We start from the raw sequence: 15,849 nt of genomic DNA on the forward strand, positions 1-15,849 counted from the left end.
AAGTGAGTGGGAACTCAAGGTTTTGAAGTAAGTTTCTTGTAATATTAGTTTCCTATAACTGTGGGATGTATGGCTGAGGTGGAAGAGAAAGGTGGGAGACATCTCAAGGGAGTTAAATGGGTCATTCATATGAAAATCGCTTTATGTCAGGTATTAGGGAAGAAAGGAAGATTGTGAGCCAAGTGCTGAGAGCTGCTGGTTGGCTATAGGAGAAGGATGGTAAAACCAGGTGCCACTAAGCATCAAAGGAGAAAGGATTTTTAACCGAAAGAGAAGCAGGGGAAAGAATGGTCTGCAAGTAACAGAGGGGCTACAAGCTAGGCTCTGACTGTGTCTTGTGACACTATGTATGAGGGATGTTTGGGAAAAAATAGCTTCATTTTGGAGAGGCACAAGGAAAGCAGTGTTCTTAAGGGACAGTAAGCTTTCAGAGAAGGTTAGGTAGGAAAGGGAGCAGTCAGAAGTCTGAAGCTCTTCTTAAGAGGCTCTAGGAAGGGGGCTGGGCACGGTGGCTCACGCCTGTAATCCTAGCACTTTGGGAGGCCGAGGCGGGTGGATCACGAGGTCAAGAGATCGAGACCATCCTGGTCAACATGGTGAAACCCGTCTCTACTAAAAATACAAAAAATTAGCTGGGCATGGTGGCGCGTGCCTGTAATCCCAGCTACTCAGGAGGCTGAGGCAGGATAATTGCCTGAACCCAGGAGGCGGAGGTTGCGGTGAGCCGAGATCGCACCATTGCACTCCACCCTGGGTAACAAGAGCGAAACTCTGTCTCCAAAAAAGACAAATAACAAAAAAAAGGCTCTAGGACGGTAGTCACTGTTTGGCTAGCAACTGTATGCTTGGCCTGTCACATTTAAGTATTTGTTCAATGAATTAATGAATAAAAGAGAAGAGCTTAACTCCTCATGGTCAATTTTTAAATTGAAGTAAAATATACATAAAATCTACTTATTTTAACCATTTTAAAATGTTCAGTTCTGTAGTGTTAAGTACATTCATATTCACTGTTGTGCAACTGTCACCACTGTTCATCTCCAGAACTTTTTCATCTTCCAAATTGAAACTGCTTACCCATTAAACATTAACTCCTCATTTCCTCCTTTACTCCCCCTGGCAACCATAACTCTACTGCCTCTATGAATTTGACTATTGTAGGTACCTCATATAAGTGGAATCATACATTTGTCCTTTCATTACTGGCTTATTTGACTTACCATAATGTTCTCAAGGTTCATCCGTATTATGCATGTATTAGAATTTCCTTCCTTTTTAAGGCTGAATAATATCCTATTGTATGTAAATACAGTGTTTTGTTTATCCATTCACCTGTCAATGCATATTTCTGTTGCTTCCATCTTTGACTATTGTGAATTACACTGCTATGAACATGAGTGTGCTAATATTCTCTTTGAGACCCTACTTTCAATTCTTTTGGGTATATACCCAGAAGTGAAATTGCTATATCATACAGTAATTGTTTACTCTTTTTGATGAACTGCCATCCTGTTTTCCACAGTGGGTGTACCATTTCCTATTCCCAACAGTGCACAAAGGTTCCAATTTCTCCACATCCTCTCCAACACTTGTCTGCTTTTTATTTTTATTATTTTTTGAGATAGAGTCTCACTCTGTCGCCCAGGCTGGAGTGCAGTGGTGCCATCTCTGCTCACCACAACCTCCGCTTTCCAGGTTCAAGCGATTCTCCTGCCTCGGCCTCCTGAGTAGCTGAGATTACAGGCACGTGTCACCACCCCGGCTAATTTTTGTATTTTTTAGTAGAGACAGGGTTTTATCATATTGGTCAGGCTGGTCTCGAACTCTTGACCTTGTGATCCGCCGACCTTGGCCTCCTAAAATGCTGTGATTACAGGCGTGGGCCACCACGCCCAGCTTGTTATTTATTTTTATAATAAATCCTTCTGGGTGTGAGGTGATTTCTCATTATAGTTTTGATTTGTGTTTTCCTAGTGATTAGGGATGTTGAGCATCTTTCACATACGTTTATTGGTCATTTGTTTTACTTTAGAGAAATGTCTACTTTAGTCCTCTATTCATTTTTTTGATGATTGTTTTCTTATTGTGGATTTACAGACCCCTTTATCAGAGATACGATTTGCAAGTATTCATCCCATTCCATGGGTTGCCTTTTCACTGTTGATTGTATTGTTTTATGCAGTTTTAAATTCTGATGTGGTCCCATTTATTTGTATTTTCTTTTGGTGCCTGTACTTTTGATGTCACATTCCATCAAATATAGATTTCATCAATGAAATCATTGCCAAATCTAAAGTGAGTCTGTCCTTTCCCCATAAAATGGTCTTAAAACCCTTCCATAGACTAATGTCTGCCTTTATGTGAATGGTCTTAACAACTGAGAAATGTACTACAATGTCTTTGATCTTTGATCATCCATTTAAGCTTTATCAAATAAAGATTAGTGCTTCCCTACCTTCCAGTGCCTTTTCTCCCTATTCCTGTCACCTCCTCACATCACTCTTTGGCTTCAAAACTATAATGACTATTTCAGTAGAAGACAAATTTCTATAGTTCCAAACTTTAAAATATAAACATTGACATACTTCTTCCATTGGCCCTGGTACCAATGTTTGTGCATTTACTGAACCTGCTTTCTGGGTTTCAGAAAACAAGGGTCAGATTTCAATAATGATTATTGAAATACTCTAGTGAACAGGTCATAACTTAATTTTTTAACTTTTATTTTTCACGGAATCACATGGGCTCAGACTTAATTTTTAAGATTCTATTAAAGTATTTTGGTTGAAAATGTGATTTCGTATTTGTCATTTTAAGGAGTATTTGTCATTTACACCCTATTATCTTCTTCATTTAGGGGCCACTGTATTTTGTGTTGCTCCGAATGCAGTATTTCCATTTGAACTGTATAATGAAGAATACTTAGAGCAAAGGGATCTCTATCTGACTCAGTGCCAACAACAGCTGGAACAGTTTATTGCCACATATGGACCTGGGACAACTATTTTCTCTAGTGATGAATAAGCAATTTGAGGAATTTTTGTTCATTCCTACCTAAGCAGTGGAGAAAAAGTGTGAGTATTTTGAGAGTGACTTTGAATAAATGCTTCCATAATACTGTGTACAGGAATACATTACAATACTATTTTAAAAAATGCAAAATATAGTCCCCTCAAAATTGCTAGCAGGATAAATACTAATCCAAACCTCTAAAACCAAGAGAATTTTAAAACTTAGAACAATGTGGGCCATTTGAAATGATAAAGTTGTCAAGAAGAATACTATAAAGAAAAACCTTGTGGTTAGCCCAGAATACCAGTGGTGAACAGATAAAAATGTAAAGAATATTGCAATCTAAGCAATATGAAAAATGGCAACCTTTATGTTAGTTCACTCTATTGTCACAAGATGGCAATAACTCTTTACCTACAAATTATTCTAAAACGTTTTTCTTCCACTTGTGAACTTGCTAAACTGATGAGTAAATACTTTAAACGCGAAGCTTTAAATGTAAGGCCTTTTCATACTTTATTATTGACATGTCCATTACATACCACTGTTTTAGAAGCCCTAAATATGGAATCAGGAAAAGCCTTGGAAGTTTTCCTTATGTATATGCCAGGTTAAATGAAAAAAATACAGGGAACCAAGGAGCCAATAACTTATAAATTGGCTCTTTAATCCTAATTGGTTACAAGAAAGGTTCCAAAAGGCAAATAAACCGATTTGTAACTCTAGTCCTCATTTTTGGAGAGAAGATACCTGCTTTGAAAAGATAGGGGCATTGGCCAGGCAAGGTAGCTCCCGCCTGTAATCTCAACACCTTGGGAGGCCGAGGTGGGCTGATCATGAGGTTGAGATCGAGACCATCCTGGCCAACATGGTGAAACCCCGTCTCTACTAAAAATACAAAAATTAGCTGGGCGTGGTGGCACACACCTGTAGTCCCAGCTACTCAGGAGGCTGAGGCAGGAGAATCGCTTGAACACAGGAGGCAGAGGTTGCAGTGAACTGAGATTGTGCCACTGCACTCCAGGCTGGCAACAGAGGGAGACTTTGACTCAAAAAAAAAAAAAAAAAAAAAAAGATAGGGGCATCATGAAAAAACAAACCTATCTTGTAAAATTTATAAATCCTTTTTAGTTCAGTTTTCATAACTTTAATAAAAGATCAGTTCTATTCACAGAAAAGCAGAATGTCATTACCAAATTGCCACTTTGTTAACCAAGATGCTACCATGCATCAATTCTTTCAAAATTGGTCCCTTCATAAGGCTGCTTAACTATGCAGCTGGACCTCTCCCACTCTCCAGAGGAAGTTGTTCACTACTATTGAATACCTAACTAGTAGCAGGGACTAAACAGTATTAGTTTTCAGAAGACCAAGGTAGTGTTTTTGGTTTTTGATAGGGTCTCACTGTCGCCCAGGCTGGAGTACAGTAGGGCAATCTCGGTTCACTGCAACCTCCACCTCCCGGGTTCAAGCAATTCTCCTGCCTCAGTCTCCCAAGTAGCTGGGTTACAAGTGCAATCCACCACAAGCAGCTAATTTTTGTATTTTTAGTAGAGATGGGCTTTCCCCATGTTGGCCAGGCTGGTCTCAAACTCCCGACCTCAGATGATCTGCCTGCCTCAGCCTCCCCAAGTGCTGGGATTACAGGTGTGAGCCAACACACTCAGCGACAAAGGTATTTTTCAACAAAATATTTACATATTACAGTTCTATAATGTTAAGACCTTTATTTTGTGTCTCAAATACTACATTTCAAACATTTCTGGCTCTGCATGGGGTGAAGTTAAAACACATTCCTATTTTATAAAATTAGGCTCCTTTTACAATTTGAAAGTTTAAAAACATTTTTGAGACGCAGCTGTCACCCAGTCTGGAGTGCAGTGGCACCATCTCAGCTTCCTACAGCCTCGACCTTGCAGTCTCAAGCAATTCTTCCACCTTAGCCTTCCATGTAGTTCAGACTACAGGCACATGCCACCACCCTGGGCTAATTTTTACATTTTTTGTAGAGATGGGGTTTTGCCATGTTTCCCAGGCTGGTCTCAACTTATCCTCCCATCTTAGTACCTCAGCTTCCCAAAGTGTTGGGATTACAGGGGTGATCCACCATGCATGGCACAAAAATGACTTTTACTTATCTATATTTATATAGCTGTCACCCAAGCTGGAGTGTACTGATGCAATCACAGCTCACTGCCACCTTAGTCTCCCCAGCTCAAAGGACCCTCCCAACCTCAGTCTCAAAGAGGGCTACTTCCATACAAAAAATTAAATGTTTACATTTCTCATTACAGGGGTTGCATTTACTAAATCTTTTCAGTACCTAAAGAGTATAAGTGTACATTCAGAAAGATAAACAATTAGGGGAGGTAATACATTAATATTAAATATTATGTCAATGGTGTTTTAAAAGTTATTGGATAATTAGAAGGGAGTGGGGTGAAAAATTACTTAATGGGTACAAACTACACCATTCAGGTAATGGCTGCACAAAAATCTGACTCCAAACTACTTCATATACCTATGCAACCAAACTGTACTTATACCCTACAAGTCTATACTTGAGGGAACGGACTAAGATGTTGCTATATAGGTTTTATATCATTTATCACATGCAAATTATAACCTTGGTAAAAGTAATTTATAAGCTAGTACTCAACAGAAGATTTAGCTGTAAGCCTTCATTCACCAGATATAAATTCAGCTTTAGAATCCTTACCAATTTAGTCCTAGACAGACTGGCCCGTTCAGTCTTATTTCTCATAACATAGCATATTGTTTAGTTATTACGTGTACTAGTATTAGGATGACTTTTTGTTCACAAAGATGAAAAGCAAACTGAATAAAGGTGAAACTATTGCTATTTGGCATTAAGAAGTTTTAAGAATCCAACCACCTGGCACAACAGCAGGCTCTGAAGGAGAGGCCAAACAGGGAACCTAGAGGTACAAGCAATGTCTCCCCACCTGTTCACCTCAATGAGAATCACCACCCACAAATAAGCCAATTATTGACAAGATTATGTTCTTTCAAGTATGTTAAAAACAGGTCTGACTAGTGACTATGAGAATGGAGCTCTTTAGAGCTGATTTAAAAGAAAACAATTTATTGTTCAGCAATTTAAACAATTAGCCAAACACATATTTTCTCCATAATTTATTGTGATGTTTATCAACATCAAATAAAATATTCATTTCATCATTTACTACTGTTCGTTTTCTTGACAGTCTTCAATTTTCTTTCCAAAATGTTGCATGCCACACCTCCAAAACAAAATCAGAAACCAACAGTGAAAATCATTCCATACTCAAAGTTCTCATATAACCTCAATATTAACAAGTGCCCCTCAAAAAATTAAAGTTGAAAATACACACATGCAAAGGCAATATCAACAAGAATTGGCCCCCACCCTTTGGAGTTTATCAGATACTTTCTGAACTATCAGCAGATACAGTTGCTTGACAAATCACACTTACTTGAGGCAACGAAGCAGAAGTATTTTTAAACACGACAGTGAAGAACATTCATCTACAGCAACCTATACACTAAGGAAAAAGAATATTCATTCACCCTTTTTAATTAAATATTGCCTTACATGCATGTCAGTAATTAATCAATGTAGATTACTGGCATCTCAGTCTTAAAGTTATTTCTTCAAAGACACCCTCAGCTGGGTAAACGGCAAAAAGTAATTTAAGTCATCATTGTGCCAGCTATTAATCCTATCTGTCAAGAATACATAACATTAATTTTAGGTACCTCAATACATGCTGTGTGATCCTAGTAGTTATTTCACAGACTTCTACAAGTTTTTGGAAAACATCTGTCATGATGACCTTCATATATCTTCAACTCAAAGGCTTTCTTGCACCTGGAAATTAAATATTACATTTTGAATTCCCATTTTTATTTGCATTTGTTTGGCATCTTATATGTACGAATGGTCCAGGAAAAGAATCTCATTAGGTACTTGCAACCTACCTTTCAGACTCCTAAACCCATTTTTTAATAAAAAAAGTATTGGCTGGGCATGGTGGCTCACACCTATAATCCCAGCACCTGGGGAGGCCGAGGAAGAATTGCTTGAACCTGGGAGGCAGACACAATTGTCCTAGTGAGTACACAGCCATTGCTTTTCTGTCTCACAGCTTACCAGGATGAGCTATAAGCCAGGTTAGATGTATAAAAACTAGCATGAAGACTTTCACCTAAAGAGATTATAATGGCAATCTAGCAGTTTTTAGAGCAGAGATACTTATGTTCGCATTTTTATTGGACACATTCCTGTAAAATTAAGTCCCAAGTTAACCGAAAACTGCAAAGGGCAAGGCCTGGGCAAAAAATCATACAGCACCCCAGGAGAACAAATAATTGCCAGACAGCAATAGGAAATGACTTGGAACTAGACAACGACATGGATAATTCTATCTTTACAAAGCTTAAAAAATGGGAGAGGCCCGGCGGCTCACGCCTTTTAATATTACGCGGGTGGATCCTGAGGCCAGGAGTTCCGAGACCAGCCTGGCCAATATGGCAAAACCCTGTCTCTACTAAAAACACAAAAAATTAGCCGGACATGGTGGCACATGCCTGTAATCCCAGCTACTCAGGAGGCTGAGGCAGAAGAATCGCTTGAACCCAGGAGGTAGAAGTCGCAGTGAGCCGAGATTGCGCCACTGCACTACAGCCTAGGCGATGGGAGCGAGACTCCATCTCAAAAAAAAAAAAAAACAAAAAAACAACCCACAACGCTTAAAAGATATTTATAGAGATGCATATACATAATGAAACTGCTATCCCCACCCCCACCCCCGGAAACGAAAAGATTGGCACAAAATTCCAGATGGTGGGTACCTCTGAATAGGAGGCAGGGGAACGTAAACAAGATACCCTAGTATTGGTAATATTACAGTTCTCAAATGGATCGGTGGATTCTTGTGTTTATTATGCTTCAGAACTTTCCTGTACTACAAATTTTATTAAATATTTAGTTTGGAAATTTTTAGCACTTACCAGTGAAAACAGAATTCAAGCTACTGAAGCCTCAAAAATAATAATACCAAAAATATTTTAAGTAAAAGCCATGACATTCATCCTCTCGACAGTTAACGATTACTTCAAGACGAAGCAATGCATTTCAAATTTGAAGGGAATAAATAAAAACAACTATACCAAGTCTCACTGATGAGCTATGCAATTTTAAGATTTGTTTCTGCGGCCGGTCGCGGTGACTCATGCCTGTAATTCCAGCACTTTGAGAGGCAGAGGCAGGTGGATCATGAGGTCAGTTCAAGATCAGCCTGGCCAAGATGGTGAAACCCCGTCTCCACTAGAAATACAAAAATTTGCTGGGGGTGGTGGCGGGCGCCTGTAATCCCGGCTACTCGGGGGGCTTAAGCATAGAATTGCTTGAACCCGGGAGGCGGATTTCAGTGAGCCAAGATCGCACCACTGCACTCCAGCCTAAGGGACAGAATGAGACTCTTGTCTTAAAAAAAAAAAAAAAAAGTTTCTGAATAGCTAGGAGGTTTTTCCAGCCCCCCCAGCTGCTGACCCGGTTTCTTCTGTATTATGTCCAGAAATACACGTCTCTCTGTAAATGCAAACATCTCTATGTGTAGCAGGCATTTAGCCTAAGGGCCTTCTATACTTGCACGTGTTGTTCTCCAACCTCCACGCCTTGACTTTAGAGCGTATTACAAATACCGACTAGCTCTATGAATGGGCCGTGACTAGTACTGACTCTGTAAACTGTGCTTACTAAAATTTCAAAGCCACTCACAAAGTACGGTTAAATAAAGGTCATCCTGACATCTAAGGGATAGTCACCTCCCCATTTATAAAATGCTCCCTTTTAAGGAAAATAAGCTGCCTACTAAGAGCCTGAAACCGCCAAGGCCGCACGCACAGCTTTGCTGAGTACATAAGAGAGAGCTGGCCAAGGCCGGGTGGAGCACAAAGCCCCCGGCGGTCCCTTGCAGGCACCTCCTTAAGTCAGAAGGCCCTTGACCAGTTTCTGAGCAGAGGACAGTGAAGCGGTGTTGACGGAACAAGGTCAGGTAAGCCTCTCAGGGTGGTTACTCTCAAAACGCCACGGCGCAGATGGCTCAGGAAATAAGCTCGTGGACCTTGGGGGCGCCAGGAGCGTAGCCTTTTGGCCTCCGCGGGCGCCTGGGGAAGGCACAGGGGCCGAGCTCGGCACCCACATGGCGGAGGAACCCGCACGTAGGGGAGGGGGAACTAAGACTGCAATCACTCTCACCTCGCAGAGCCCAGAGACTGGCCCTCAGGCTCCGCCGCCGCCACATCAGCATGATCGACAGCTCTTCGCACTCCTTCCTCACTCACCGGCTGCGCGGGAAAGGAAGCGCGACGTCCGAGGGCAGCGCTTAGGCACTCCGGTGGCCCCGCCTTTTCCGGTACGCGGCCCCGCCCCTCCCCGGGTGCGAAGGGGGGGCTGAGTGCAGGGGCTTGCGGGGGCGGTTAGACCTGCACTTTCGCTCTCTTCCTTGGTAGCCACAGCGCCGCCCTGTGCCACACAAGTTTATATTGGGGACTTCGGGACTTCCGCAGGGGCTTTTCAGGCTCAAGAGTATCTCTGCTAGAGTTAGTCAGTGATTAATCTACCAGTTTGCAGTGAATACAAACGAGCAGAATATGCCCTAAAAGGCAGGGCGCGGTGGCTCACGCCTGTAATCCCAGCACTGTGGAGGCCATGGCGGGCAACTCACCTGAGGTCAGGAGTTCGAGACCAGCCTAGCCAACATGGTGAAACCCCCGTCTCTACTAAAAATGCCAAAAAATTAGCTGGCTGTGGTGGCGCGTGCCTGTAGTCCCAACTACTCGGGAGGCTGAGGCGGGAGAAATCGCTTGAACCTAGGCAGCGGAGGTTGCGGTGAGCTGAGATCGCACCACCGCACTCCAGCCCGGGCAAGACTCGTCTCAAACAAACGAACAACGACAACAAACACACACACATATATATACAGCATTCATAAATCAGTTACCTACCTTGTTTATGAACATGTTATAATTTGCTATTGATTTCTATGTCTTATTACTCCTGTTTTCTCAGTCATTATATTATGGAATCTTGGCTACAAAGCACTGGGCTTGGTGCTGGAGGAGAAAGGTTTATGATCTTGTTGCCAGAAACAATACATATGAAAGCATATAATTAAACAATTGAATCCGTTAAAGATAGGTCATCTCTCCTTTAACTTTTTTGATTTTTGGTTGATTGGTTTTGTTTGTTGAGACAGGGTCTCCTTCTGTTGCTCAGCCTGGAATGCAGTAGTGCAGTCATGGCTCACTGCAGCTTCCACCTTTTAGGATCCTCAAGAGATCCTCCCACCACCATGCCCTGCTAATTTTTGAAATATTTTGTAGAGATGCGGTCTCACTATGTTGACCAGGCTGGTCTCCAACTCCTGGCCTCAAGTGATCCTCTCACCTTGGCTTCTCAAAGTGCTGGGATTACAGGCATGAGCCACAGCACCTGGCCAGTCTCTCCTCTAGAAACTGGAAATCTAAGAAACGAATACAAAATCCAGTACAAAATTTCAATTTGCTTCAAGTAACATAGAGTATGAATATCTAAGCCTAGTAAGCCTAGCAAAGCAAATTGTGATTGTACCTTCTTTAACAAAGGATTCCAAAGTGCTTTACAGGAACTTAAAAATCTTTGCTTGGGCCTTCAAGTGGAAGCTGTTTCTTCTGTTAAGTAGTCACGTGGACCCAACCTGCTTCATTGACTAGGATTCCTGGCTGGATGTTGCTTGCACAACCTAATTTTGCAATCTGGGCAGTCACCTGCAATGTGAAGGAGCAGCTGTGGGAGCCACCATTACTGAAAGGTATAAGTGAAAGTTTGGACATCAAATCCATAGATGCTAAGGCAACAATTTAGGCAAGTTCTTGTTGCCACTGTGCCCAGGGCCATATCATAACAGGAGGCAAACATGGACAGTTCCCCTGCCATGGTTCCGAACAGGCTAGCTCCTGCATTGCTGACAGCTTTATGGTATCTCCTGCAGGCACTCACAGGACATTGATTGGCCTCTACTAGGAAGAAATAGCTGAGCTGGGTGGACAGATTTGGAAGGGGCCACTGCCTTGTTGACTTATTATGCTCTTTCTTCAGAAAGGATACAATTAAATATCTTGACTAAAATTTAAATGTTGCTAAAACTGTGTAGCCACCCATTTCAGGTTATCATCTTATGTCAGTTATTTTAATTACTAGTGTCATTAAATGTCTGTTTCAACTGCAAGTAACAAAATATGCAACTAAAGTAGCTTCTGGAAAATGAGGAGTATATTATTCCTTATTACAAGAAATCTAGAGGTAGATGTCTCTAGGGTTGATTAATTTAGCAGGAAAACACTGTCAGGGTTTCTGGTTGACTTCTCTGAGATTCTTGGTTTTCCCTTCATAGTTGCAAAAAGTCTCCTATACCTGAAAACATTGTATCTTTTTTGTTTTTGTTTTTTGAGACAGAGTCTTGCTCTGTCACCCAGGCTGGCATGCAGTGGCGGTATCTTGGCTCACTGCAACCTCTACCTCCTGGGTTCAAGCTATACTACTGGCTCAGCCTCCTGAATAGCTGGGATTACAGGCACCAGCCACCACACCCAGCTAATTTTTGTATTTTTAGTAGAGACGGGGTTTTATCATGTTGGCCAGGCTGGGCTCAAACTCCTGACCTCAAGTGATCTACCCATCCCAGCCTCCCAAAGTGCTGGGTTATAGATGTAAGTCACTGTGCCCAGCTATATCTTCCTATAACAACATTCAAAGGCGGGAAGGAGGAACATTTCACATTTCTGTTTTAACCAGGGTGGAAAATCTTCCCCAGAATGCCCACAGTAGACTTCTCTTCTGGTGTCACTGGCCTTGATTGGGTTGCTAGTCCAGGCATTGTCAGCTTATAATATGAGAAAGTGGACTCTGACAGGGAAGAGAGACGCATCTTGGGTAGGCTACTAATAGTGCTGCACACAGGGGAAACAACTTAAAAGTGTGAGGGTATTGCTCTGAATCTCATGAGCTCACTTCTCCTTACTATACAAAGTGAGAAAAGATTACAAGGATATGATGAAAGATACAGGAATTCTGACAAAGAATGGATACAGATTTTCAGTTCCACTTATGTTACAAAAGCAAAAATTGCTTTTGTTTAGCACAGCTTTATTGACATATAAAAACTGCACATACTGAAAATGAAAAATTGGATAAGTTGTGACATATGTGGAAACATCACTTGTGAAACCTTCACCACATTCAAGATAATCAGGATATTAATCATCCATAAACATTTTTTCATACCCTAATCCAAAAATCACCCTCACATCACTCTGCTCAAATGCACCAGGGAACCACTGATTTGTTTTCTGTCACTATAGATCAATTTGCTTTTTCCATAATTTGTTTAAATGAAATCATTCAGTATATACTTTATTTATAGTATTATTGAGGAATTATTGACATACAAAAAAACTGCACCATATCTAATGTATACAGTTTGATGGGCCAGTATGCACTGTGTTTTGGTCTAGCTGCTTTCAGTCAGTGTAATTATTTTGAGATTCATCCATGTGGTTGTGTGTTACAACAGTTAATTCCTTTTTATTGCTGAATGGTATTCCCTTATGTAAATATACCACAGATTTTTCTGTTTTTGTTTGTTTGTTTGTTTTGAGACAGTCTCTCACTCTGTTGCCCAGGCTGGAGTGATGGGATCTCCACTCACTGCAACCTCTGCCTCCTGGGTTTAAGTGATTCTCCTACCTCAGTCACCTGAGTAGCTGGGACTATAGGCTTCTAACACCATGCCTGGCTAATGTTTGTATTTTTAGTAGAGATGGGTTTTCACCATGTTGGCCAGGCTGGGCTCAAAATCCTTGCCTCAAGTGATCCGCCCACCTTGGCCTCCCAAAATGCTGGGATTAAACAGGTGTAAGCCACCATGCCTGGCCCTTTCATTTTCTTCTTCTTCCTTTCTCTTTTTCTGTTGAAACCTTTGTATTTCTTCATCTCTATTGAAGACATCCTTAACTTCCTCTCTTCTTTGGTTCATTTCTTGAGTTTCCTCTTCCTACCAAAACTTTTATTTTTCCTATAGTTTCTTGTTAAAAAAACGCCAAGTTTAATGTTCACTACTGAATGTTATGCTCTTGGTAAAGGGATTTTTGGAGTTTAGAATTCCCTTTTCTCTTTTGCATCTATCACTTCCAAAAGAGCTTAAGAAAGTCAACGTGCAGACTCAAGAGTTGCCTAGAAGCCTTGATTACTAATATCCATAATTTCCCATTGTACTTTTAAAGTACCCACTTGTGTATTGATCAATTGACTTTGGCATGGGTGCTAATGCCATCTATGTGGAAATGACAGACTTTCCAACAAATGGTGCTGGGAAAACTCGATATCCAATACAAGAAGAAGAAGAAGAAGTAGTTGGACTTTTATCTGACATCATATAAAAAGATTAACTCAAAATGGATCAAAGACCTAAATTTAGGAGTTAAAACTATAAAATTCTAGAAGAAAACATAGGGAATAATCTTCATTACATTGGATCTGGCAGTGATTTTTTGGCTCTAACGCCAAAAGCACAGACAACAAAAGGAAAACTAAATTGTACTTCATCAAATTAAAAAATTTTGTGCATCAAGGGATACTGACAAGAGAGTGGCCAGGCTGGTCTCCAACTCCTGGCCTCAAGTGATCCCCTCACCTTGGCATACATAGAGTATGAATATCTAAGCCTAGCAAAACAAATTGTAATTTTTGTTCTTTATATATTCCAAATGTTTTCTCCTAATCTGTGGATGGTATGTATTTAACACTGAACTATAGACTTAAAAATGGTTAAGATGGTAAATTGTGTTACATGTATTTTACTGCAGTAAACAATTTTTTTCTTTTTTTTTGAAATAGAGTCTCACTCTGTCACCAAGGCTGGAGTGCAGTGACGTGATCTCAGGTCACTGCAAACTCTGCCTCCCGGGCTCAAGAAATTCTCCTGCCTCAGCCTCCTGAGTAGCTGGGATTACAGGCGCCTGCCACCACTTCCTGGCTAATTTTTGTATTTTTAGTAGAGACAGAGTTTTACCATGTTGGCCAGGCTGGTCTCGAATTCCTGACCTCAAGTGATCCACCCACTTTAGCCTCCCAAAGTGATGGAGTTACAGGTGTGAGCCACCACATTTGGCTTACAATAAATAATTTTTTTTTTTTTTTTGAGACAGAGTCTTGCTCTGTTGCCTAGGCTAGAGGGCAGTGGCCTGATCTCAGATCACTGCAACTCCATCTTCCCAGCTTCGAGCAACTCTCCTGCCTCAGTCTCCTGAGTAGCTGGGATTATAGACACACACCACCATGCCCTGCTAATTTTTGTATTTTTAGTAGCGACAGGGTTTCACCATATTGGTCAGGCTGGTCTCGAACTCCTGATCTCGTGATCCTCCCACCTCAGTCTCCCAAAGTGCTGAGATCACAGGTGTGAACCACCATTCCCAGCCAATAAATAATTTTTTAAAAGACATTTTAAAAAGGAAAAAATCCACCTATCTTCATATGGCCTACCTCATTTACTGCTTCTCCTTTCTGATGATGCTCCAGTAACTGTGGCCTACTCTTAGTTCTTGAAACATATCAAACAATTTTCACATCCCAAGGCCTTTACTGTTGCCTGGAATTCTCTTGTCTCAGATTTTTTAATCTTTCCTTTTTGATCTCAATTTTAATATTAGCTTCTCAGAGAGACCACATTTCCCCCACCTGTCTAAAGTGGGCCAACTCCAACACATCTCCCTTTTTATTTCCTTCATTAACACTTAGCATAATCTGCAATTTTCTTGTTTTTTTGTTTTACTTACATACTTTTATACCCTCACTGCAATATAAGTCCTGTGAAAGAAAAGTCATTGTCTGTTTTATTCACCTTTTTATTCCTGGCACCTAATATAGTCCCTAGCACTTAATAAATACTTGTTGAATGAATAAATAAATAAATCACATATATGTGCTGATTTGGAAAAATTTTCAAGATATTTAAAATTTTAAAAGCTAGGTACAGAAGGTATTTGAAAGACTGCATTTTTGGTTAGATTTAAAAATTCAGGACGGGAGGGAGGATCACTTGAGCCTAGGAGTTTGAGACCAGCTGAGCAACAAAAGGAGACTCCATATCTACAAAAAATAAAAAAATTATCAGGGCATCGTGGTACATGTCTGTAGTCCCAGCTACACCAGAGGCTGAGGTGAAAGGATAGCTTGAACCAAGGACATTGAGGCTGCAATGAATCTGATCTCACCACTGTACTCTAGCCTTGGTGACAGAGTGAGACCCTGTCTCAAAAAAAAAAAAAAAAGAAAGAAAAAAGTAAAAGAAAACAAGAAGCATATATATGATTGTTAATGCATAGGACTTTTTTTTGAGAGACTACAAAATAACCTGTTTATGGCTTGGCATGGCGGGGCACAGCTGTAATCCCAACACTTTTGGAGGCCAAGGCGGGTGGATTCTCGAGCCCAGGAGTTCCAGACCAGCCTGGACAACATAGTAAAACCCTGTTTCTACAAAAAAAATTAGCCAGGCGTGGTGGTGTGTGCCTGTAGTCCCAGTTACTTGGGAGGCTGAGGCACGAGAATCACTTGAGCCCAGGATGTGGAGGTTGCAGTGAGCTGAGATAGAGCCACTGCACTCCAGTCTGGGTGACAGACTGATACTCTGTCTCAAAGAAGCAAACAAACAAACAAACAAGAACCTGTTTGTAATGTTCTAATGAACGCCTCTGGGAGTGAAACTTGGGTTTGAGGGGACAGTGATATTT

General features: G+C 41.0%; 1 protein-coding gene, 1 long non-coding RNA gene and 1 other non-coding gene across 4 annotated transcripts in view; 1 reads left to right on the forward strand and 2 right to left on the reverse strand.

Annotated features, from left to right (window-relative positions):
• The window catches only part of MCMDC2 (minichromosome maintenance domain containing 2), a 47,057-nt gene extending 43,563 nt beyond the window's left edge, over positions 1–3,494 (forward strand). The window contains exon 14 of the mRNA XM_012463685.2: positions 2,858–3,494. Coding sequence (XP_012319108.2) covers positions 2,858–3,024 — 167 coding nt within the window. The 3' untranslated portion in view covers positions 3,025–3,494. The remainder of the gene's footprint in view (positions 1–2,857) is intronic.
• A 2,604-nt stretch (positions 3,495–6,098) lies between these two features.
• On the reverse strand, positions 6,099–9,383 carry LOC105724846 (uncharacterized). Of its 2 annotated transcripts, XR_001109126.3 has the most exons (4): positions 9,275–9,383; positions 6,772–6,883; positions 6,489–6,557; positions 6,099–6,275 (listed from the first exon to the last, which is right to left on the reverse strand). It is a non-coding gene; the product is annotated as an uncharacterized LOC105724846 (long non-coding RNA). The 2 variants fall into 2 exon arrangements; XR_001109127.3 differs by lacking the exon at positions 6,489–6,557.
• On the reverse strand, positions 6,638–6,726 carry LOC135278168 (small nucleolar RNA SNORD87). Its single transcript, XR_010345721.1, has one exon. It is a non-coding gene; the product is annotated as a small nucleolar RNA SNORD87 (small nucleolar RNA).
• Positions 9,384–15,849: the final 6,466 nt, after the last annotated feature.

Source organism: Aotus nancymaae, unplaced genomic scaffold (genome assembly GCF_030222135.1).
Source record: "Aotus nancymaae isolate 86718 unplaced genomic scaffold, 86718_ANA_hifiasm-v0.15.2.pri h1tg000036l, whole genome shotgun sequence".
Taxonomy (NCBI): domain Eukaryota; kingdom Metazoa; phylum Chordata; class Mammalia; order Primates; family Aotidae; genus Aotus; species Aotus nancymaae.